Genomic DNA, 25000 nt, shown 5'->3' on the forward strand with positions numbered 1-25000 from the left:
ACGTAGGAAGGAAGAGTAGGGGGGAAGTATGTACACAGTTCAGGGAGTTGGGAGCCAGGCTGAAGTGTAGGGCCTCCAGGGTGGTGATCTCTGGGCTGCTGCCAGTGCCCAGTAATAGCAGGGATAAGAATAATGAGATCCTGCAGCTGAATGTGTGGCTGAGGGATTGGTACAGGACAGAGGGTTTTAGTTTTATTGACCATTGGGAAGTCTTTGTGAGGGAAGGGCACCTGTACAAGTGGGATGGGGAACATTTAAATGGGAAGGGGATACATATTTTAGCTGGGCGGTTAGCTGGAGTGTTTAGGCAGGGTTTAAACTAATATTGAGGGGGGGTGGGGAGGAGAGAGCGAGCTCGGTAGGCACTGGGATTGGGAATGAGTTGGGTGACAGGATAAATCTAGATGATAGGAAAATCTCCCAGGAGAAGGAGGATCCGAGAGGGCCTGAGGGTCTTCAGTGCATCTGTTTTAATGCGAGGAGTGTGACGGGTAAGACGGATGAACTTAAGGCCTTGATGTTCGTGAGGAATTTAGCTGTGGTGGCAGTGACGGAGACATGGTTAAAGGAGGGGCAGGACTGGCAGCTAAATATTGCAGGGTATAAGTGTTTTAGGCACGACAGAGGAGGGTCAAAAAGAGGAGGGGGAGTGGAGCTCTTAGGGAGCAGATCACAGCGGTGCAGAGGGAGGATAATATAGAGGGGTTAGGAATTGAGTCTCTGGGTGGAGTTGAGGAATAGGAAGGGGGCCATTACTATGCTAGGAGTGTACTATAGGCCACCCGATAGCCCGCGGGCAGTGTAAGAGGGTATATGTAGGGACATTTTGGATAAGTGTAGGAAGAATAGGGTTGTTGTAGTGGGAGAGATTTTAATCTCCCTGGGGTGGATTGGAAGGTGCCTCGAGCTGGGGGGGTCAGATGGGGAGGAATTCGTAAGATGTGTATTGGAAGGATCCTTGCAACAGTATGTAGATAGCCCGACTAGAGAGGGGGCGATACTGGATTTAGTTCTGGGAAATGAGCCGGGTCAGGTGGTTGAGGTTGCGGTGGGTGAACATGTGGCTAATAGTGACCACAACTCTGTCTACTTTAGGATACAAATGGAAAAAGATGAGAGCTGTCCTAAGGGGAGGGTGCGAAATTGGGGGAAGGCTAGATTCAGCCGGATTAGGCAGGAGCTTAGGGATACAGACTGGGATAGGCTGTAGGAAGGCAAGACCACGTTAGGCATGTGGAAGTCTTTCAAGGGAAAACTGAAATGGGTGCAGGAAAGGCATGTGCCGGTTAGGAGAAAGGATGGGAAAGGTAGGATTAGAGAGCCGTGGATTACTAGGGATATTGAGGACTTGGTTAGGAAGAAACAAGAGGAGTATGTCAGGTCTAAGCAACTGGGAACGGAGAGAGCGTTGGAGGAATACAGAGAGAGTAGGAGGGATCTCAAACGGGGAGTTGGGAGAGCAAAGAGGGGGCATGAGATGGCTTTGGCAGGTAGGGTTAAGGAGAATCCAAATTACTCCTATCTTATGAGCAAAAGGGTGGCTGGGGTAAAATTGGTCCTCTCAGGGACAGACGAGGGGAATTGTGCTTAGAGGCAGAGAGAATGGGGGAGATCCTGAATGAATTCTTTGCGTCAGTATTCACAAAGGAGAGGGACTTGTTGTCTGGAAGTGTCTCTGAGGGAGTTGTTGACCCATTGGAGAAAATATCCATTACGAGGGAGGAAGTGTTAGAGTTTTTAGGTAACATTAAAATTGATAAATCTCCAGGTCCTGATGGAATTTATCCCAGGCTGCTCAGGGAGACGAGATGAAATTGCTGGGCCTCTGACGGAAATCTTTGTCTCTTCACTGGACACAGATGAGGTCCCTGAGGATTGGAGGATAGTGAATGTGGTACTGTTGTTTATAAAGGATAGCAGGGATAACCCGGGTAATTATAGGCTGGTGAGCTTGACCTCAGTGGTAGGGAAGTTGTTAGAGAGGATTCTCAGAGATAGGTTGTATGCGCATTTAGAACACAGCAATCTGATTAGTGACAGGCAACATGGCTTTGTAAAGGGGAGGTTGTGCTTTACAAATGTGGTGGAATTTTTTGAGGAAGTGACAAAAACGGTTGATGAAGGAAGAGCCGTGGATGTCGTCTATATGGATTTCAGTAAGGCGTTTGACAAAGTCCCTCATGGTAGGTTGGTGAAAAAGGTTAAGGCTTATGGGATACAAGGACAGGTGGCCAGATGGGTTGGGAACTGGCTTGGTCACAGGAGAGAGAGGGTAGCAGAGGGAGGGTCTTTTTCTAGCTGGAGGTCTGTGACTAGTGGTGTTCTGCAGGGCTCAGTACTGGGACCTCTGATATTTGTAATATATATAAATGATTTGGAAGAGGGAGTAACTGGTGTGATCAGCAAGTTTACAGATGATACAAAGATGGCTGGACTTGCTGATGGTGATGAGCAGTGTCGGACAATACAGCGGGATATAGATAGGCTGGTAAATTGGGCGGTGAAATGGCAGATGGAATTTAATCCAGATAAATGCGAGGTGATGCATTTTGGAAGAAATAATGTAGGAGGGAGTTATACAATAAATGGTAGGACTATTAAGAGTATAGAAACACAGAGGGACCTAGGTGTGCAAGTTCACAAGTCCTTGAAGGTGGTGAAGAAGGCCTATGGTATACGTGCCTTTATAGGAAGGGATATCGAGTATAAAAGCTGGAGTCTAACACGACAGCTCAGTGACTATCACTGTTTGCTGTACTGTTACAGGGACCCGGGTCAGATCTCCGGCTTGGGTCGGTGTCTGTGGGAGTTGGCACATTCTCCCCGTGCTTGCATGGGTTTTCTCCGGGTGCTCCGGTTTCCTCCCACGTCCCAAAAACTTGCTTTTTAGGCTGATTGGTGTCAATAAATTGTCCCTGAATTGGATCTCCCTTAATCTACACCTACAATTCCCTAAATTTGCACCCCCCTTTATTGTGGAGTCCACTAGAGGTAGACAAAAACGTCAACAATCGACGAAAGACTTGAATAAGACACTCACTGAGTGTTAAAATGGGTGGCGTGGGCTTGTAGGGCCGAAGGGCCTGTTTCCTGTGCTGTGCTGTTCTTTGTTTTTTGGTGTGGGGTGAGGGGGTCATGCTGAACTGCACCTTAGTCTCCAAAGATGTGTAGATTAGGTGGATTAGCCACGCTAAATTACCCCTTAATGTCCAAATATGTATTGGTTAGGTTGATTGGACATGATAAATTTCTCCTTGGTGTTTAAAAATATGCAGGGTAAGTTCATTGGCCGTGCTAAATTTCAGCTGATTGCCCAGAGATGTGTGGGTTAGGTTAATTGGCTACACCAAATTACCCTTTATTATCAGTTGATTAAAAATGTAAATAGGTGGGGGTTAGGGACTGTGTGGGCTTGCTGTGGGTGCAGAGTCAATAGGCCAAATGGCCTTCTGCACTGTAGTGATCATATTCTGTGAATCTAATGTCATTTATAGCCATGACAGTACGTGGAACCCAATGCAAAATTGAAAACTAATGACACGGATGTAATTGAAATGAGAAGGGAGTTCTTTTATTTGTCCATATGTTTCATTTGTACAAAGGAACAAGTTAACAGGAACCTTAACTCTTCTCTGAATTTGCGTTGCAAAACTGCATAAATGCAGGTGTTGGTGCAACAGCCCAAGAGCTGAAGCATGAAGCCCAACTCCCGGATGTAAACATGTAAATACACCACCTCATAGCCCAGGTAACCCATCCGCCAATAAATATTATATACCATGTAGACCGCCCACAGCAGAACGAAGTTCCCTGAGATAGCATACAAGGCAATCATGGACTTCCTGCGACTCTCCATCTCTGGATCACTGGGACTCTCACCAGTGACATGGCACCGGAGTTTCTTACGGGCTCGGTTAGTCAGAAAAATGTACCTGACAGTTAAGGCATTGAACAACAAGATCAAGACAAATGGAATACATGGTGTTAAAATGTAATGAAAAATTTCGACGGCACCCCACACTTCTGACTGTGCAATGCTCTGTGATACAGCACAGAACCAGGACTGGTTAATGAGCCAGTATTTATTTGTATACATAAAACACCAGCAAATATTTTTTAGAGAAAAGAACACGGTAATTGTTGATAAAACCACAAGTGCTGTTTTCTCCGAGCAGTATTTGGCTTTCAGCTTCTGACAGCAAATGGTGACATATCGATCGAATGTGAAGCTAACTGTGAACCACACAGAACAGTCAGTAACAGCGTAAAGTACTGCGGCGTGGATATTGCACACCGGCACATTGCTCAGGAAATTGAATTCCAGACGGTAAACAGCGGGAATGTGCCTCCATATCAAATCGACAATGATGACCAGGAGATCAGCTGTTGCCATGGCTACCAGGTATCTGGTGGCACATTTGGACAAACCACACTTCTCCCGAGACAGTATCAGAATTGTCACCATGTTAACTATAAGGGAGTAAAGAGGTTGGGGCAGATTAAGAGAAAAGGCATCCATTCATGGAGTTATTAGTAATTTAATCTCATCGCTGTGATAAAAGGTAATCCAGACTCAGAACATTGGCTCTATTCTCTCTCCACAGATGCTGTCAGACGGAGAAAAATCAAAGAACAACATAATACAGAAATAGGTCCTTCAGCCCACCAATCGTGATGCCTCTCTAAACTAAAACTGTATGCACTAACAGACTCTGTATCCTTCCGTTCCCATCCAATCCATGTATTTGCTGAGAATATCCTTTATTGCCACTATCACTCCTGCTCCCACCCAGGCATTCCAGTTCTAAACATTCACCATCCTCTGCAAAACAAAAACTTACCTCGCACGTCTCCTCTACACTTTTCCCCATGAACCTTAAACCGATGTCCCCTTGTATTTCTCTTTTCTACCCCAGGAAAGAGCCTCTAACTATCCACACTGTCCGTGCCACTCATAATCTTATAAACCTCTATCAGGTCACCTGGAGTTTCCAGCAGTTTCTGTTTTTATTTCAGATTCCAGCATCTGCAGTATTTTGCTTTCAATCTTATCGCTGTTGTTTCACCAATGTCAGTTCGGGAATCAAGAAAAAGAAAGATCTGGAATTAAAAATCCACTGTGGCCATAAAACCATTCTCGATGGTCAGAAAAACCCATCTGGTCCCTTAAGGGAAGGAAATCTGCCGTCCTTACCTGGTCTGGCCTACATCTGACTCTGGAACCACAGCAATGTGGTTGACTCTCAGCTGCCCTCAAATAACTAGGGACGGGCAATAAATGCTGGCCATGAATGAATAAAAAACATCATGAAATCTAATTGGTTTTGGCAAGGATAGATTTTTAATGATATTTGCAAGATGGGATAATAATTGAGTCTGATCTGAATAAAACCTGAGAATAGATCAGAGAATCAGAGAATTACTACAATGCAGAAGGAGACCATTTGGCTAATTGAGCCTGCATCGAACACAGTTACACCCAGCCCCTTAACTACACGTATTTACCCTGCTAGTCCCACTGACACTAAGGGGCAATTTAGCATGGCCAATCAACCAAACCTGCCAAATCTTTGGCGTGCGGAAGAAGACACATGCAGACAAGGGGAGAACGTGCAGACTTCACACAGGCAGTGACCCAAGGCCAGAAATGAACCCTAAGTCTATGGCACTGTAGAGCAAATGGGTGGATTGGACATGCTAAATTGCCCTTTAGTGTCCAAAGATGTGTAGATTAGGTGGATTGGCCATGTTAAATTGACCATTATTGTCCAAGAAGTGCTGATTAGGGAGATTGGCCATGCTAAGTGCCTCATAACTGTACAAAATGTGCAAGGGGTGGATTTGCCTTGCTAAATTGACCCTTAGATTCCAAAGATGTGTAGTTTAGGAGCATTGGCTGTGTAAAATTGTCCCTTAGTTTCCGAAGAGTGCATGTTAGGTGGATTGGTTGTGCTAAATTGGCCCTTAGTGTCTAAAGACGCGCAGGTTAGGTGGATTGGCCATGCGACATTTCCCCATAGGGTCCAAGGAAATGCTGGTTAGGCGGATTATCCATGCTAAATTGCCCCTTAATGTCCAAAGATGCGTTGGTTATCTGAACCTGGTTAAAAAATGTATTCAGCATTAACAGGAGCTAAAGAAAAGCTATAAAATCATTTTATTGCTGATTGTAAAGCAGGCTGGGAATGTATTCATTCACTGCTCTGTCTGATAGATCTTGTAAATCTAACCAGCTCAGTCCACCATCCCCATCTCTTCTCACACTGTTATCCTCTTTAAATCATTAGTCAAATCAGTTCTCAACCTCACTGTTTCAATACTTTTAATTAGCCTTGGATGTTATTTGCTTGCTGCATAAAGCAGAAAATTGCCATTTCCCCTTTGGAATTTTAGTCAATGTCATTAATCTGATGGCAGGATGTCACAGTGGTTATCACTGCTCCCTCACAGCACCAGGGAGCCGGGTTTGATTCCCGGCTCGGGTCACTGTCTGCGTGGAGGCTCCACATTCTCCACCGTGTCTGTATGGGATCCCTCCCGGTGCTTCAGTTTCCTCCTAAAGTCTGAATGACGTGCTGCTTAGATGTAATGGCCATGTCAAACTCTCCCTCAGTCTACCCAAACAGGCGCCAGAGTGAGGCGACTAGGGGATTTTCACAGTAACTTCATTGCACTGTTAATGTAAGCCAACTTGTTACGTAGAAACATAGAAATCCTACAGTACAGAAAAAGGCCATTTGGCCCATCCAGTCTGTACCGACCACAATCCCACCCAGGCCCTACCACAATATCCCTACATATTTACCCATTAATCCCTCTAACCGAGACATTTTTAGGACACTACAGGCAATTTTATTTTAGCACGGCCAATCAAATGAACCCACACATCTTTGAACGGTGGGAGGAAACTGGAGCATCCGGAGGAAACCCACGCAGACACAAGGAGAACGTGCAAACTCCACACAGACAGTGACCTGAGCCGGGAATCAAACCCAGGTCCCTGGAACTGTGAAGCAGCAGTGCTAACCACTGTGCTACCATGCCATCCTTTGTGACACTATTAAATAAACTTTTGGCACTACTAATTAAACATAAGAACATAAGAAATAGGAGCAGGAGTAGGCCATCTAGCCCTTCGAGCCTGCCCCGCCATTCAATAAGATCATGGCTGATCTGTCGTGGCTCAGTTCCACTTTCCCGCTTTCTCCCCATAACCCTTACTCCCCCGTCTATCAAAAACCTATCTACCCGTGACTTCAATATATTCAGCGAGGCAGCCTCCACCACTTCAACGGGCAGAGAATTCCAGAGACTCACCACCCTTTGAGTGAAGAAGTTCCTCCTCAACTCCGATCTAAACTGCGCCCCCCCCCCCTCTTATCTTGAGGCTGTGCCCTCTAGTCCTGTTATCCTTTCTGAGCGGGAAGAATCTCGCTACCTCTACCCTATCCATCCCCTTCATTATCTTATACGTCTCTATGAGATCCCCCCTCATCCTTCTAAACTCCAACGAGTACAGACCCAGTCTATTTAGTCTCTCTTCATAGCCCAACCCCCTCATCTCCGGTATCAGCCTAGTAAACCTCCTCTGCACTCCCTCCAAGGCCAAAATATCCTTGCGCAAGTGCGGCAACCAAAACTGCATACAGTACTCCAGCTGCGGCCTCACCAATGCCCTGTACAGTTGCAGCAAGACCTCCCTGCTTTTATATTCTATCCCCCTCGCTATAAAGGCCAACATCCCATTCGCCTTCTTGATCACCTGCTGCACCTGCAGACTGGGTTTTTGCGACTCGTGCACAAGGACCCCCAGGTCCCTCTGCACCGTAGCACGCTGCAGCTTTTCATCCTTTAAATAGTAATCCCTCCTACTATTATTTCTACCAAAGTGGATAACCTCACACTTGCTAACATTGTACTCCATCGGCCAGGTCCTCGCCACTCACTCAGCCTATCCAGGTCCCTCTGCAGACTCTCCACACCCTCCACACAATTTGCTTTTCCACTCATCTTTGTGTCATCAGCAAATTTTGTCACCCTACACTCAGCCCCCTCCTCCAGATCATCTATATAAATGGTAAATAGCTGAGGCCCCAGCACTGATCCCTACGGCACTCCACTAGTCACCAACTGCCAACCAGAAAAGCACCCATTGATTCCAACTCTCTGCCTCCTATTAGACAGCCAATCCCCTATCCATGCTAACACCTCACCCCCAACTCCGTGCCCCCTAACCTTCTGCAGCAACCTTTTATGAGGCACCTTATCAAACGCCTTTTGAAAATCTAAAAACACTACATTAAACTGATAGAACACAGAACATTACAGCACAAACAGGCCCTTCGGCCCACAAGTTGCACTGATCATATCCATACCTACCAGGCCATAGAACTATCTATAACTCCCAATCCCATTAAACCCCATGTACTCATCAAATTCAGTTTATGGGCAATAAACTTGAGTATCATACTCGTGTTCTCAGGTTAATCCAAGGTACTTACAGCGGCATGAGGACAGTTTGGCTCTAGTTGGCTGGACAGAAAGACTAAAATGTAGGACAATTGATGAACAGGCACCGGTATTTGAGATATCCAATTACTCCCAAATTAAAAAAATCAGCATAAAATATAAAACTAGATAGTAAAAAAAACTGTGTCTATAAGGAAGAGAATATCTGAAGTCAATGATGGTCTTTATGATGACATGTATGAAATCCGTGACACCCCTTCCCAAATGTAACAGAAAAGGACGGAGATTAAATGCAGGAAACAATTCACTGGTTAGCCTGACGTCTATGCTTGAATCCATCATCAAATACATAGTAACAGGAAATTTATAAATAAATCAGAATATAGGAGCAGCACGGTGATTAGTACTTCTGTCTCACAGCGCCAGGGAACCAGCTTCAATTCCCAGCTTGAGCCACTATCTGTGTGGTGTCAGCACATTCTCCCCATGTCTATGTGGGTTTCCGCCCATGCTCCGGTTTCCTCCCACACGCCAAAGATGTGCAGGTTAAGTGATTTGGCCATGTTAAATTGTCCCTTAGTGTCCCAAGATGTGTAAATTAGTGGGATTAGAGGGGAAAATAAGGGATTGGGCCAGGCTGTGTTGCTCCATCGGTGCTAACCTCAATGGGCTGAATCCTTCTGCACTGTCGAGATTCTATTCAGGTCGATTCAGTATGCAAAGGCACACTGGTCGTGTGGATTGACCGTGCTAGGTCATCACTCAGTGTCCCACAATGTGCAGGTTAGGTAGATTGGCTGTGCTAAATTGTCCCTCAGTGCTCTATGGCGTGTGGTTTAGGTGAATTGGCCATGCTAAATCATCCCTTAGCGTCCAAACATGTGAATTAGGTGGATTGTTCAAGCTACATTGCCCTTTAGGGGATTAGCGGGTAAATGCATAGCGCTACAGCGATAGGGCCTGGGAGGGAATGCTGCTGGTGCAGACTCGATGGGCCAAATGGCCTCCTTCTGCACTGTAGGGATTCTATGATTTGGGTTTCCTGAAGGCATTTGATAATCAATGCAATCCACCCAACGCTCATCTCTCTGAGGGTCCTCAACCTGCTGAATTCTCTCTCCCAGCAATCATTTAAATCTACCTCTTTGGATATTTTCATATTTATTGTGGCATTATATTCTTCTGAAATCATAAAATGACAAATATAGACATCATACTCCAATAATGCGCCATAGTAATAGTTATTTGATTAAAAAAAATCAACGTCTCAGCACAGATCATAATTTACCAATGACAATAAAAACACAATGTTGTAGGTAAATAAAATAGAGACAGCTCATTTTAGCTGACATTCTTGCAATGGCTGTGCAAGGACAGGGACCTGGATTTGGATTCCGGTTCGGGTCACTGTCTGTGCGGGGTCTGCATGTTCTCCCTGAGTCTGTGTGGGTTTCCTTCGGGCGCTCCTGTTTCCTCCCACTGTGTGAGAGAATGCTGGTTTGGTGCATTGGCCGTGCTGAATTCAGCATGTATTTACATACTAAATTCAATTGTATTTACCCACAACATTGTGTTTTTATTGTCATTGGTAAATTATGATCTGTGCTGAGAAGTTGATCTTTTTTTTAATCAAATAACTATTACTATGGTGCATTATTGGAGTATGATGTCTATATTTGTCATTTTATGATTTCAGAAAAATATAATGCCACAATAAATATGAAAATATCCAAAGAGGTAGATTTAAATGATTGCTGGGAGAGAGAATTCAGCAGGTTGAGGACCCTCAGAGAGATGAGGGTTAGCTGGATTACATTGATTATTAACACGCTGGTTAGGTGCATTGGCCGTGCTGAATTTCCCCTCAATCTGAACAAACAGGTGTCAGAGTGTGGTGACTAGGGATTTTCACAGTAACTTCATTGCAGTGTTAATGTAAGCCTAATTGTGAGACAAATTAATAAATAAGCTTACATTTAAACTTAATGTGAACTGGCCCTCTAATTCCTCATAACACAGTAGCACAGAGTCCATTAGATATAAAAAATGTCAGGCACCTCATCTTTCTAATCTGATGTAATTCTAATATAATGTCCAAACACACAATGTTGAACACACAGTGTCACTCAACAATGTTGATGATGTGAAAAGCAGTGAAGAAGGTTTCTTGGCAGGCTGAACACTGATCCTCCATGTTCATCCTCAACACCGGTGCCCCACAGGGCTGTGTCCTCAGTCCCAACCACACTCCGAAACACCTTTGACTGTTTTGCCAAATCCACTCCCACCCCAACAACGCCAACTCCATTTTCAAGTCACTGATGACACCAGTGTAGTATCAAACAATGATGATACAGAGAATAGGAATGAGGTCGAGAATCTCATGATCTGCTGAGATGTCAATAATCTCTCCCCCAGTGTCAACAAAATGAAGGAGATAGTCATCGAATTCAGGAAGGGTAGTGGAGGACTTGCCCCTGATTACATCAATGGGACAAAGTAGAAATGGTCAAGAGCTTCAGATCCCCAACAATCTGCCCTATCCCCCATGACAATACTATAGTTAACAAAACCTGCCAATCATTTATTTTCTTAGAAGACGAAGGAAATTTGGAATGTCAGCTACGAATCTCACCATCTTTTACAGATGCATCATAGAAAGCATTCATTTTTTCTAGTTGTATCACAGCTTGATATGGGCTCCTGCTCTGCCCAAGACCACAAGAAACTACAAAAGGTTGTGAATAGAACATAGAACATTACAGTGCAGAACAGGCCCTTCGGCCCACGATGTTGCACCGACCAATTAAAAAGCAATGACCCTCTAACCTAAACCAATCCCTTTCCATCCATAAACCTATCCACGGATCTCTTAAACGCCCCCAAACTAGGCGCATTTACAACTGCAGCAGGCAGGGCATTCCAATCCCTCACCACCCTCTGGGTAAAGAACCTACCCCTGACATCCGTCCTATAACTACCCCCCCTTAATTTAAAGCCATGCCCCCTCGTGCTAGCTTTCTCCATCCGAGGAAAAAGGCTATCACTATCCACCCTATCTAAACCTCTAATCATCTTATATGTTTCAATAAGATCCCCTCTTAGCCGCCTTCTTTCTAACGAAAACAACCTCAAATCCCTCAGTCTCTCCTCATAGGACCTCCCCTCCATACCAGGCAACATCCTGGTAAACCTCCTCTGCACCCTCTCCAAAGCCTCCACATCCTTCCTGTAATGTGGGGACCAGAACTGCACACAATACTCCAAGTGTGGACGCACCAGAGTTTTGTACAGTTGCAACATGACGCTGTGGCTCCTAAATTCAATCCCCCTACCAATAAACGCCAAGACACTGTATGCCTTCCTAACAACCTTATCTACTTGATTCCTAACTTTCAGGGATCTATGTACACATACACCTAGATCCCTCTGTTCATCCACACTATTCAGAGTCCTACTGTTAGTCCCATACTCTACATATCTGTTATTCCTGCCAAAGTGAATTACCTCACACTTTTCCGCATTAAACTCCATCTGCCACCTCTCGGCCCAGCTCTGCAACTTGTCCAAGTCTCCCTGTAGACTAAGACACCCTTCCTCACAATCTACCACACCTCTGACTTTGGTGTCATCAGCAAATTTACTAATCTACCCAACTATACCCTCATCCAGATCATTAATAAAAATTACAAACAACAGTGGCCCCAAAACAGATCCCTGAGGCACACCACTCGTAACCGAACTCCATGACGAATATTTACCATCAACCACCACCCTCTGTCTCCTATCTGCTAGCCAATTCCTGATCCAATTTCCTAAATCACCCTCAATCCCATACATCTGCATTTTCTGCAGAAGCCTACCATGGTGAACCTTATCAAATGCCTTACTAAAATCCATATATACCACGTCAACTGCCTTACCCCCATCCACTTCTTTGGTCACTTTCTCAAAAAACTCAATAAGGTTAGTAAGGCACGACCTACCCTCCACAAAACCATGCTGACTATCTCCAATCAATTCATTACTCTCCAAATAACTATAAAATGTAGCCCAATCCATCACGAAAATCAACCTCTCATCAGTTGACTCTGTCTACTCTTCCTGCTGCCTTGGGAAAGCAGCCAGCTTAACCCAGGACTCCACGTCACCTCCCTGCACCCCCGCCGCTCCCCCCTACACCACCGCCCCCCCCGACCCACCCACCACACCTCCCCCCCCCGCACCCCGCCACACACCCCCACCAGCCCCAGACATTCTCTCTTCCAACATCTTCCATCGGGAAAAAAAGATACAGAAATCTGAGGTCATGTACCAACTGATTGAAGAATAGCTTCTTCCCTACTGCCATCAGGCTTTTGAATAGACCTACATTATGTTATGTTGATGTGTCTCCATACCTTGGCTATGACTGTAACACTACATTGTGCATTCTCTCCTTTCCTTCTGTATGAACAGTCTGTTCTTTCTTGATAGCACACAAGAAACAATACTTTTCACCGTGACAATAAGAATTCAAATCAAATCAATCCCCTCTCATCCTTCTTAACTGAACTGATGGACTAACAGCAATGACAAGCTGAGAAATAATAACAACAACCATGCAATTGAAAAGATCCATTACAACATGATACTGTGGGTTACCCGGACTCACCAACTGTACCCAGCTCTGATACATTGAAATACGAGTTACAGAAATAACAGGGAAGAAATGTCACTTACAAGGAACACCGAAAGCAGCCAGAAGAGGATAGTATATTTTCTGTATGTCCGTAAAAACAAACCGTATCTTCAGCCGTGTCAAGAAGTTCCGCACGGAGCTTGAGTTCTCTGTGGAAGTCACTGATCTGTGATACTCCAGCATTTTGCTTCGATCGTCAACCCACTCCCCACGAGGAAGCACTAAATCCACAGGCAGAGTCAGATGGAAGCTCCCAGATATATCAAACTGCAAACCCTCTGGTGATTCACTGAGGGTCCATGGAGGTTGCTTTAATTCCAGCCACTGAATAAACAGTTACCGGTTCGTTACTGTGACAATGTTTATCGTGAAAGAAAGCAGATTTATGGCTTCTTGTGTTCAAAGTCAGTTCCAACTGTAAAGAGTTTGGCAATCAATTCAAACGATTAATTCATGGAATCCCTACAGTACAGAAAAGAAAAAAAAATGGAAATGAACTGTGTCCTTGAACACAGTTGTAAAACAAGAGGAGGCTGTATTATTTAGTGTTGTTTCTGGGACGCAGTGTGAAGATCCGGAATTCTACTCCCCAGTCCCTGAACCCTGACCCCGAGTACAGACCCCAGTCCCTGAACCCTGACCCCGAGTACAGACCCCAGTCCCTGAACCCTGACCCCGAGTACAGACCCCAGTCCCTGAACCCTGACCCCGAGTACAGACCCCAATCCCCGAAACCTGACCCCGAGTACAGACCCCAGTCCCTGAACCCTGACCCCGAGTACAGACCCCAATCCCCGAAACCTGACCCCGAGTACAGACCCCAGTCCCTGAACCCTGACCCCGAGTACAGACCCCAGTCCCCGAACCCTGACCCCGAGTACAGACCCCAGTCCCTGAACCCTGACCCCGAGTACAGACCCCAGTCCCTGAACCCTGACCCCGAGTACAGACCCCAGTCCCTGAACCCTGACCCCGAGGACAGACCCCAGTCCCTGAACCCTGACCCCAAGTACAGACCCCAGTCCCTGAACCCTGACCCCGAGTACAGACCCCAGTCACTGAACCCTGACCCCGAGGACAGACCCCAGTCCCTGAACCCTGACCCCGAGTACAGACCCCAGTCCCTGAACCCTGACCCCGAGTACAGACCCCAGTCCCTGAACCCTGAACCCGAGTACAGACCCCAGTCCCTGAACCCTGACCCCGAGTACAGACCCCAGTCCCTGAACCCTGACCCCGAGTACAGACCCCAGTCCCTGAACCCTGACCCCGAGTAAAGACCCCGGTCCCTGAACCCTGACCCCGAGTACAGACCCTAGTCCCTGAACCCTGACCCCGAGTACAGACCCCAGTCCCTGAACCCTGACCCCGAGTACAGAGCACAGTCCCTGAACCCTGACCCCGAGTACAGACCCCAGTCCCTGAACCCTGACCCCAAGTACACGGCCCAGTCCGTGAACCCTGACCCGAAGTACCGAACACAGTCCCTGAACCCTGACCCCGAGTACAGACCCCAATCCCTGAACCCTGACCCCGAGTACAGACCCCAGTCCCTGAACCCTGACCCCGAGTACAGACCCCAGTCCCTGAACCCTGACCCCGAGTACAGACCCCAGTCCCTGAACCCTGACCCCGAGTACAGACCCCAGTCCCTGAACCCTGACCCCGAGTACAGACCCCAGTCCCTGAACCCTAACCCCGAGTACAGACCCCAGTCCCTGAACCCTGACCCCGAGTACAGACCCCAGTCCCTGAACCCTGACCCCGAGTACAGACCCCAGTCCCTGAACCCTGACCCCGAGTACAGACCCCGGTCCCTGAACCCTGACCCCGAGTACAGACCCCAGTCCCTGAACCCTGACCCCGAGTACAGACCCCGGTCCCCGAACCCTGACCCCGAGTACAGACCCCAGTCCCTGAACCCTGACCCCGAGTACAGACCCCAGTCCCTGAACCCTGACCCCGAGTATAGACCCCAGTCCTTGAACCCTGACCCCGAGTACAGACCCCAGTCCCTGAACCCTGACCCCGAGTACAGACCCCAGTCCCTGAACCCTGACCCCGAGTACAGACCCCAGTCCCTGAACCCTGACCCCGAGTACAGACCCCAGTCCCTGAACCCTGACCCCGAGTACAGACCCCAGTCCCTGAACCCTGACCCCGAGTACAGACCCCAGTCCCTGAACCCTGACCCCGAGTACAGACCCCAGTCCCTGAACCCTGACCCTGACTACAGACCCCAGACCCTGAACCCTGACCCCGAGTACAGACCCCAGTCCCTGAACCCTGACCCCGAGTACAGACCCCAGTCCCTGAACCCTGACCCCGAGTACACACCCCAGTCCCTGAACCCTGACCCCGAGTACAGACCCCAGTCCCTGAACCCTGACCCCGAGTACAGACCCCAGTCCCTGAACCCTGACCCCGAGTACAGACCCCAGTCCCTGAACCCTGACCCCGAGTACAGACCCCAGTCCCTGAACCCTGACCCCGAGTACAGACCCCAGTCCCTGAACCCTGACCCCGAGTACAGACCCCAGTCCCTGAACCCTGACCCCGAGCTCAGACCCCAGTCCCTGAACCCTGACCCCGAGTACAGACCCCAGTCCCTGAACCCTGACCCCGAGTACAGGCCCCAGTCCCTGAACCCTGACCCCGAGGACAGACCCCAGTCCCTGAACCCTGACCCCGAGTACAGACCCAATCCCTGAACCCTGACCCCGAGTACAGACCCCAGTCCCTGAACCCTGACCCCGAGTACAGACCCCAGTCCCTGAACCCTGACCCCGAGTACAGACCCCAGTCCCTGAACCCTGACCCCGAATACAGACCCCAGTCCCTGAACCCTGACCCCGAGTACAGACCCCAGTCCCTGAACCCTGACCCCGAGTACAGGCCTGTAGTACAATCTCCCAGATCAGTTTCCACCGTGAATACTGAGGCGAAGTACTCGTTAAGCACCTCTGCCATTTCTTCTGGTTCCACACAGACCTTTCCCCCCTCACCTTTTATAGGTCCTATCCCTTCTCTTCTCATCCTTTTACCTTTCACATATTTATAGAAGGCCTTGGGATTCTCCTTAATCTTACCCGCCAAGGCCTTCTCATGACCCCTTCTGGCTCTCCTAATTTCCCTTTTTAAGCTCCTTTCTACAGTCCTTATACTCCTCAAGATCCTTAACATCTCCTAGCTCCCTGAACCTTTTGTACACCTTCCTTTTCCTCCTGACTAGGTTCACCACAGCCTTCGTGCGCCACAGTTCCCTCGACCTACCAAAACCCCCTTGTCTCATCGGAACGTTATCATGCAGAGCTCCAGACAAACATTCCTTGAATATCCGCCACCTTCCTTCAGTACTTTTCCCCAAGAACGCCTCCTTCCAGTTTATTCGTCCAATTGTCTGCCTGATGTCTTCGTATTTCCCCTTACCCCAGACAAACACCTTCCTAGCCTGCCTGATCCTATCTCGTTCCAATGCAATTGTGAAGGAGATAGAATTATGATCACCATCCCCGAGATGCTCTCCTACCGAGAGATCCATCACCTGTCCTGGTTCATTCGCCAGCACCAGGTCAAGTACAGCCTCTCCCCTCGTAGGCTTATCCACGTACTGTGTCAGGAAACCTTCCTGAACACACCTAACAAACTCCTTCCCATCCAAACCCCTTACCCTTGGGATACTCCAGTCGATGTTTGGGAAATTGAAGTCTCCCATTACGACAACTCTGTTATTACTACATCTCTCTAGGATCTGTTTCCCTATCTGCACCTCAACTTCCCTGTCACTATTGGGCGGCCTATAGAATACACCCAGCAAAGTTATCGATCCTTTGCTGTTCCTAACTTCCACCCACAGAGACTCTGTAGACAGTCCCTCCACGGCATCCTCCTTCTCTGCAGCCATGACACTGTCCCTGACCAACAGTGCCACTCCACCACCCCTTCTGCCTCCCTCCCTGTCCTTCCTGAAGCATCTGAATCCTGGCACCTGAAGTACCCAGTCCTGTCCCTGAGACATCCAAGTCTCCGTAATGGCCACCACATCACATTCCCAAGCAGCAATCCACGCCCTAAGCTCATCTACCTTATTCACTACACTCCTGGCGTTAAAATAGATACACTTCAGCCCCTCAGTCTGGGCATTTCCCTTCTCCACCCCCTGTCTAACCTCCCCCCCATACTGCCTGCAGTCCTCCCCTACCTGGGAGCGAACCTCCTCCGTCCCAGTCTCCCCATCACAATTCCCTCCCCCCATCCTTTCTAGTTTAAAGTCCCCCCGGTAGCCTTAGCCAGTCTTCCCACCAAGATATTAGTCCCCCTGGGATTTAAGTGCCACCCGTCTTTACTGTACGGGTCAAACCTGCCCCTAAAGAGGTCCCAATGATCTAGGAACCGAAATCCCTGCCCCCTGCTCCAGTCCCTCAGCCACACACTCACCCTCCACCTCATTCCATTCCTGCCCTCATTCTCCCGCTGGACTGGGTCCTCCAGTCCCTCAGCCACACACTCACCCTCCACCTCATTCCATTCCTGCCCTCACTCTCCCGCTGGACTGGGTCCTCCAGTCCCTCAGCCACACACTCACCCTCCACCTCATTCCATTCCTGCCCTCATTCTCCCGCTGGACTGGGTCTTTCAGTCCCTCAGCCACACACTCACCCTCCACCTCATTCCATTCCTGCCCTCATTCTCCCGCTGGACTGGGTCCTCCAGTCCCTCAGCCACACACTCACCCTCCACCTCATTCCATTCCTGCCCTCATTCTCCCGCTGGACTGGGTAGTTTTGCCTCCACAGCTGAATATTATTGGTTGCCATTGGGAGAATTTCAAAAAGTTCATGATTCCCGTCTGTTCCATTTGGGCTACGAGAAGTGCCTGTTAATCGTAGCCAACTCAAGGCATCTGCCTTAACGATTCAGCCTCCTGGAGGATCTTCCAATCGATATTGGTCGGCGGACACTCACAAAGCCCACAGCTGGATATGGGGCAATGCACCGCAATGCAGGAACTCTGAAATTTCTTTGTCCAAACTATCACCGTAGATGAGGTGTCACAGTGGTTAGCACCGCGGCCTCTTAATACCAGAGAGCTGGTTCAATTCTTGGTTTCGATCAATGTCTGAGCAGAGTCTGCACATCCTCTCCGTATCTGCGTGGGTTTCCTGTGGTTTCACCGGTTTCCTCCCAAGTCCGAAAGAGGTGCTGGTTCGGTGTGTTGGCGATGCCCAATTCTCCCTCAGTGATTCCGAACAGGATTGTGATGACTAGACTAGTTCACACTACTTCATTGCAGTATTAATGTTAGCCTACATTTGTCACTTTATAAATGTTGAATATCGCTGGGAATCCTCCTCTAGCTGTTTGTGTCAATACTCATCAATAAATTCATCATGGGAAACAAGAATCCTGCCAGCTTTGAGTTTAGCTCCTTGTTCAGGGGGATTCAGTATTTATCCAGCTGTAAGAAACAGTTTACCGTTTGTTTAAAATTTCCCAGTACAAAGTATTTTTATTCATTCTTGGGAGTTGGGTGTCTCTGGCCCACCACCATTTATTGCCCATCCCTAGTTGCCCTTGTTGAGGGCAATTAAGAATCAACCACATTGCTGTGTCCCTGGACTCACATTTAGGCCTGACCACATCAGGGCAATTGATTTTCTTCCCTGTTATATTAGTGAACTAGATGTGTTTTTCCAAATCGACAATGTTTTTATTGTCACCAGCAGATTCTGAATTCCAGATATATTCAAATTACACCGTCCCCGTGACAGGATTCGAGCTCTGGTACCCGGAACATTAGCTGAGTTTCTGTATTAATTGTCCAATGATGAAACCACCAGTCCTTCACATCCATACCCTGAGTGTACACACCCTGAGTTCCGGTTGTGTAGACACACCATATTATATAGATCTGCAGGTCTCCTCTTGGGCTGCATTAACTACCTCAATCTGGGAGCTCATATTCCAATAAGTCCACCTTATCATCATTGTTAAAGTCATTAAATATGTCTTTCTGTCTCCTTCTGTTCTTCTGTCTCTCTCTCTCTCTGTTTCTATCTCTCTCTCTCTCTCCCTTTCTCTCTCCACCCCTCTCCATGTTTCTCTATGCTTCCTTTTCTCTCTCTGCCTCTCTCTCTGCCTCCCTCTCTCCAACCCCTCCCTCTGCCTCTCCTGCAGCCTTTCAGTCTGACTCCTTCTCCCGTTTGGTCTCAATCTTCCTTTTCCTCTCTGTCTCTGCCCCCTTTACTTTTTTATCTCTTTCTCTCCCTCCCTCTCTCTCTGTCTCTCTCTCTCTGCCTCACTCTATCTTTTGTTCTCCCTGTGTCCATTGCACTCATTCAGTCTCATTCTTTCCCAGTCACTGCTGCTCTGTTTCTGTTTCTGTATCTGTGTTTCTCTCTGCCTTTGACTATTTCCCTCTGCCTTCCTCTCTGTCTCTCTTTCTCATTTAGTCTCATTCTCACTCTCTTCTTACATCCTCCCATTTCTCTTCCTCTGTGTTCCTTTCTCATCCTCTGTCCATTTCCCCAACCTCTACCACAGTCTCGCTCTTTGAAAGTCTATTTTTGTCTCCGTCCTCTCTCTCTCTCTCTCTCTCTCTGTCTTCTCTCTCTCTCTCTCGGTCTCTCTGTTTTTTTTCCTGTATCTGTTAGAAATTCTTTCAAACTCTGTCGCTCTCTATGTCTTTGTGTCCTTCCCCCTTGCTATCAATCTCTGTCTTACTATCACTCTCACTGTTGCTATCACTGTCCTCTCTCTCTATCTGTCATTCTTTCTGTCTCTGTGAGTCTGTTTGTTATTTACAGTTTGAATATCCAATTGGAAGAAACAGGAGTATATTGGCTGATGCTTTCTGTCAGTGTTTAATGAGTTGAATAATTGCAGTAAGGGGATATTTCAGCAGATTTTTCAGCTGCTGTCTGAAGTGAGTTTGTGTCACAGCATATATGACAGTGTTTGTGCAGCAACTTGTGAGTTGCAGCATGAAACCCAATTCCAGAACAAAAACATCTAACCACACCAACTGATAGCCCAAATCATACATCCGCCTCCATATGGAATAAACCATTAATGTCGACCATAACAGGATGAAATTGGCTGAGATAACAATGAGTAAAATGATGGATTTCCTGCGACTCTCCATCTCTGGATCTCTGGGATTCTCTACACTGCTGTGAGCCCGGAGTCTCCTGCGGGCTGTGCTGATCACTAAAATGTATCTGACGGTGAAAAGATTGAGCAGCAGAATCAGGACGAATGGGACGGTCGGTGTTAGAATGTAGTGGAGGAACTCGATCGCTGTCCAGACCGGAGATAATACAATGCCCAATGTGACATCACAAAACCAGGGGTCGTTCCCCCGCCAATATTCATTTAGTAACATAAAATACCAGAAAATGTTCTTTAAACAGCTCAGCACTGTCACTGTTCCCAGAACCACAGTTGCTGATTTCTCACTGCAATATTTACTTTTCAGCTTGGGGCAGCAAATGGCCACAAATCGATCAAAGGTGAAAGTGACGGTGAACCAGACAGAACAGTCAGTGGCTGCGTAAAGCAGGACGGCGTGGATGTTACACACGGGGAGTGATAACAGGAAATTAAACTGTTCCGGGTAAACAACGGGAATGTGTCTCAATATCAGGTCGAGGATAATGACCAGCAGATCCCCCACTGACATGGCCACCAGGTAACGAGTGACACATTTGGACAGACCACAGTTTCTCCTCGTCAGGGTCACAATTGTGATTATGTTCACTGTCAGGAAGGGAAATAAAGAATAAAATTAGACACAATTCAGGGAAAAAAATACCATTTAGGTTGAAGACGGGTTAAAATATGTACACACACAGTATTAAATCCATTTTCTTTTTAATCCAGCACATCCTTTGCAGTGAGAGAGGAAAGTGGAGCATCGGGAGGAAACTCACACTGACACAGAGAGAAGTCCAAAGTCAACACAGGCAAGTACCAAAACCTGGAACTGAACCGATGTCCCTGACACTGAGAGTCAGAAGTATGAATCACTGTGCTACCATGCAGCTCTATGGTAGGGACACAATGGTATTTATTTGGGAGACAGTTTTCCGGAGAGTTCTCAACATTGTCTCTCAATCAGCTGCAGGTAATTAACCCCTTTACCGTGTGGGGGATTTATAGAGTATGAAGGATGAGGGAGAGAAACTAACAGAAAACCTGGAGTGGAGTCCTGGAGGTGATAATTTGTTATCTCTCAGACAGCTTACTGACAACCCCTGCAACAGAGCTGATACCACAATGTGCTGGTTCCACCCTTTTCTCTGAACAACAGAGGGAGATCCTGATGCCTCAGCAGTTCCCACTTGATTATACTTACGTAGAACTGTGCTCTGCATTGGCAAGCACAGCATTGTAACCGAAACGGTAATATCACACTCGATTGGCAAAGAACTCAAGTACCAAGTACCCTTCAACAGTGTGAGAAAGCTTCAGAGTTCAGAGAATAACTACCATCCTTGGTGCCTAGTGTATTTACTGCTATCCCAATATGGTCAACTGGACCAATGCACCTCAGTGAGTCCTCTCTCAGTAGGAAAGCCACCAATCGATGCACCAGGTAAGAAAAACTCAAACCAAGGCCAATGCCAAGGAAAAGCCAAACAGGCTGCATTAATGACTATCGTCCAGTGACTCTGATATTCAATATTATGAAATGCATCAAAAAGTTATTCATGGCATGAATCAGGTCCAGCCTCCCTGATCGGCTGGATCCACTAAAGATTGCCTACTTCCACAACAGGCCCACATACACCATCTCCCTGGCCCTACAGTGAACCCTGGAACATAGACTTGTGTTTATCGACTACAGCTCAGCCTTTAACACCATTATTCCCAGGAAACTCCTGTCCATATCATGTCCTGGGGTTTGCCTCCTGCCTCTGCAATTGGATCCTGAACTTCCTGATGCACAGACAGCAATAAATCAGGACAGTCAACAACACCCCCTCCACAGTCACCCTCAACACGAGTGTCCCACAAAGCTGAGTCCTCAGCCCCTGACGATACTTCTTATACACCGATGACTGTGTGGCCAAATTCCCCTCCAACTCGATTTCCAGCGCTGCTGAGGACACCACTGTGGTGGGTCGGATCTCAAACCTTGCTGAGTTGGAGAACAGGGAAGGGATAGAGAATGTGGTGAATTGGTCCGGCACAACAGTCTCTTCCTCACTGCCAACAAAGCAAAGAGTCACAGGCCTCAGGAAGCAGAGTGGAGTACATGCCCCCCACCATCTAAACAATGGAATGAAGTAGAAATGGTTAGGAGCATTAAGTTTGTATGAGCCCAGATCACCAGCATTCTGTCCTGGTCCCTCCATGATGATCCTATAATTAAGAAAGTCTAACAGTGCCTCTACTTTCTCAGATGTCTAAGGACACTTGGCATGTCAGCTACGATTCTCTCCATAGAAAACTTTCTTTCTGGTTGTATCACAGCTTGGTATGACTCCTGCTGTGTCCAAGGCTGCAAGAAACTTCAAAGTTTGATGAATCAAATGCTGTCCATCACTGAAACCACCAATTGACGCTGTCTACATTTCCCAAGGCCTCGGAAAAGCAGCCAGCCTCATTAAGGGCCCAGTGCACCACGGAGATCAATTCTTCCGACTTCTTTTTTCCATGGGAAACTAAGGTGAAAAGTCTGAGGACATGTATCAACTGATTCCTAGAATTATAGAAACATTACAGCGCTGAAGAAGGCCATTCGGCCCATTGAGTCTTCAGCGACAACTAAGCCACCGATGTCCTATCCCCTAATTCCCTTATGTTCCCTGATAATCTCTCTAACGTACATATCCCGGATCTTAATGGGCAATTTAGCATTGCCCATCAACCTAACCTGCATATCTTTGGATTGTTGGCGGAAACCAGGTCATCCGGAGGAAACCCACCCAGTCTGATGAAGAGTGTACAAATTCCGCACAGTGATCCAAGCTGGGAATCGAACTCAAGTCCCTGTGAGACAGCAGTGCTGACCATTGTCCCGTTGTGCTGCCAACTCAAGAACAGCTTCTTCTCTGCTGCCATCAGGTGTTTGAATGGACCTACATCACATCAAGATGATCTCTTTCAACACACTAGCTATGACTGCAACATTATATTCTGCACTCTCCTCTTTATACCGTACGCTTTATCTGTATAGCACTCAAGCAACAACACTTTTCACTGTATACTAATACATGCGACAAAAATAAATCAAATCAATTCAAATCGAATCAAATCAGGTTTTCACGTCTCACGCTGGAATATCAGCGCGATGTGTCCTGGACTTCCCAATGATCGTATTCAGGTTGGTGATGTACTCGGGACGGCTGTGATTGAGAATGAAGTTACAACATTCAATGTGGAGAGTGGGGAGCTGAGAGAAAACGGACTTGCTCAAAGTGGATCCTTTCCAGAGAAACACCACACGTTCTTGTAAGAGGATAAATCTCAACAGAAAATCTGTGAGAATGGAGCTGGATTCAAAGTGAAAATAAAAGCTTCACTCATGATGATGTGATCCGAGGGATTGAACCGGGGTCCCTGATGCTGTAAGGCAGCAATGTCATCCTGTAAGGTGTCCTGGGAATCATCCAAGATCACGGCCACGACACCATCATCACCATATCCGTGGTAGGGAAATGATTGGAAAACATTCTGAGGGATAGATTTAATCTCCACTGTGAGAGGTAAGGATTTATCAGCAATAGTCAGCATGGCTTTGTCAGGGGGAGATCATGTCTAAGAATTTGCTGCAATATATTGAGGAGGTGACTGGATAAGTAGACGAGTGAAGTGCAGAGTCTACATGGACTTCAGAAAAGCCTTTGACAAACTCCATACGGGAAACTGAACAAGAAAGTAATATCCCGTTGGATCTGGGGCAATTTGATAAATTACATCCAAAATTGAGTGAGTGGCAGGAGGCAGAGAGCCTTGATCGAATGTAGCGTTTGTAACTCCAGGCCTGTGTCCAATGGGGTTCCACAGGGATCGCTGCTGAGTCCTTTGCTGTTTGTACTGCACATTGATGGTCTAGACATGAATGTTTAAGGTATGATCAGTAAGTTCACAGATGATACAGAAATTGGTGATGTGGTAAATACTGAGGAGGCAAGCCTTAGATTCCATGAATCATAGAATCCTACAGTGCAGAAGGAGACTATTCCACCCATTGAGTCTTCACCAACCACAATCCCACCCAGAACCTATCCCCATAACCCCATCCATCTACACAAGTGTGTCTCCCTGATAATAAGGACTCTTTAGCCTTGCCAATCCACCAAACCCACAAGTCGTTAGAATGTGGGTGGAAACCGAAACACCCAGAGGAAACCCACGCAGATACGGGGAGAATGTGCAAACTCCACACTGATAGTGACTCGATCCAGGATTTGAACATGGATCCCTGATGCTTTGGGACAGCAGTGGGAATGGACAGGCTGGTCAGAGGGGCAAATGGAAATTAAACCTGAAAAATGTAAGGTAATGCACATTGGAAGGATGAACAGGGTACAACACAACAATCGAGTCTGAGGAAAGGAACAGGAGCAGAATAAATCTGGGCTGCGTATCTGTGGATCCCTGAATGCAGCAAGACAGGTAGAGGAAGTAGTTAAGACGACATGTAGTATACCTGCCTTTCGCAGCCACAGCACAGAATATAAGAGCTGGAGGTGACGATGGAAGTGTATAAAATGCTGGTTAGACCAGAGCAGGAGTACTGTGTGCAGCTCTGGTCATCGCACTACAGGGAGGATGGAATTACTCTGGAGACGGTGGAGAGCAGATTGACCAGGGGGCTGCCTGTGACGGAGAGTCTCAGCG

The 25000-nt window shown here is 47.2% G+C and overlaps 2 protein-coding genes across 2 annotated transcripts in view; both read right to left on the reverse strand.

Moving 5' to 3' along the window:
- Nucleotides 1-3571: 3571 nt before the first annotated feature.
- LOC145340464 (putative G-protein coupled receptor 139) lies at nucleotides 3572-13333 on the reverse strand. Its single transcript, XM_080184932.1, has 2 exons — nucleotides 13192-13333; nucleotides 3572-4470 (listed from the first exon to the last, which is right to left on the reverse strand). The coding sequence occupies exons 1-2, from the start codon at nucleotides 13331-13333 to the stop codon at nucleotides 3572-3574; spliced, it is 1041 nt and encodes a 346-aa protein (XP_080041058.1).
- A 6673-nt stretch (nucleotides 13334-20006) lies between these two features.
- The window catches only part of LOC145340466 (putative G-protein coupled receptor 139), a gene marked incomplete at its 5' end in the record, with an annotated part of 9177 nt that continues 4183 nt past the window's right edge, over nucleotides 20007-25000 (reverse strand). The window contains one exon of the mRNA XM_080184933.1: nucleotides 20007-20908. Coding sequence (XP_080041059.1) covers nucleotides 20007-20908 — 902 coding nt within the window. The remainder of the gene's footprint in view (nucleotides 20909-25000) is intronic.

This window comes from Carcharhinus amblyrhynchos, unplaced genomic scaffold, assembly GCF_965287045.1.
Source record: "Carcharhinus amblyrhynchos unplaced genomic scaffold, sCarAmb.v2.hapA chromosome_1044, whole genome shotgun sequence".
NCBI lineage: Eukaryota > Metazoa > Chordata > Chondrichthyes > Carcharhiniformes > Carcharhinidae > Carcharhinus > Carcharhinus amblyrhynchos.

Coding starts and splice junctions, on each gene's coding strand:
- LOC145340464 (XM_080184932.1), bottom strand. CDS start 13,333: ATGCTGGAGTATCACAGATCAGTGACTTCCACAGAGAACTCAAGCTCC. Junction 4,471..13,191: donor GGCTGCTTTCGGTGTTCCTT/GTAAGTGACATT, acceptor ACTCCCTTATAG/TTAACATGGTGACAATTCTG.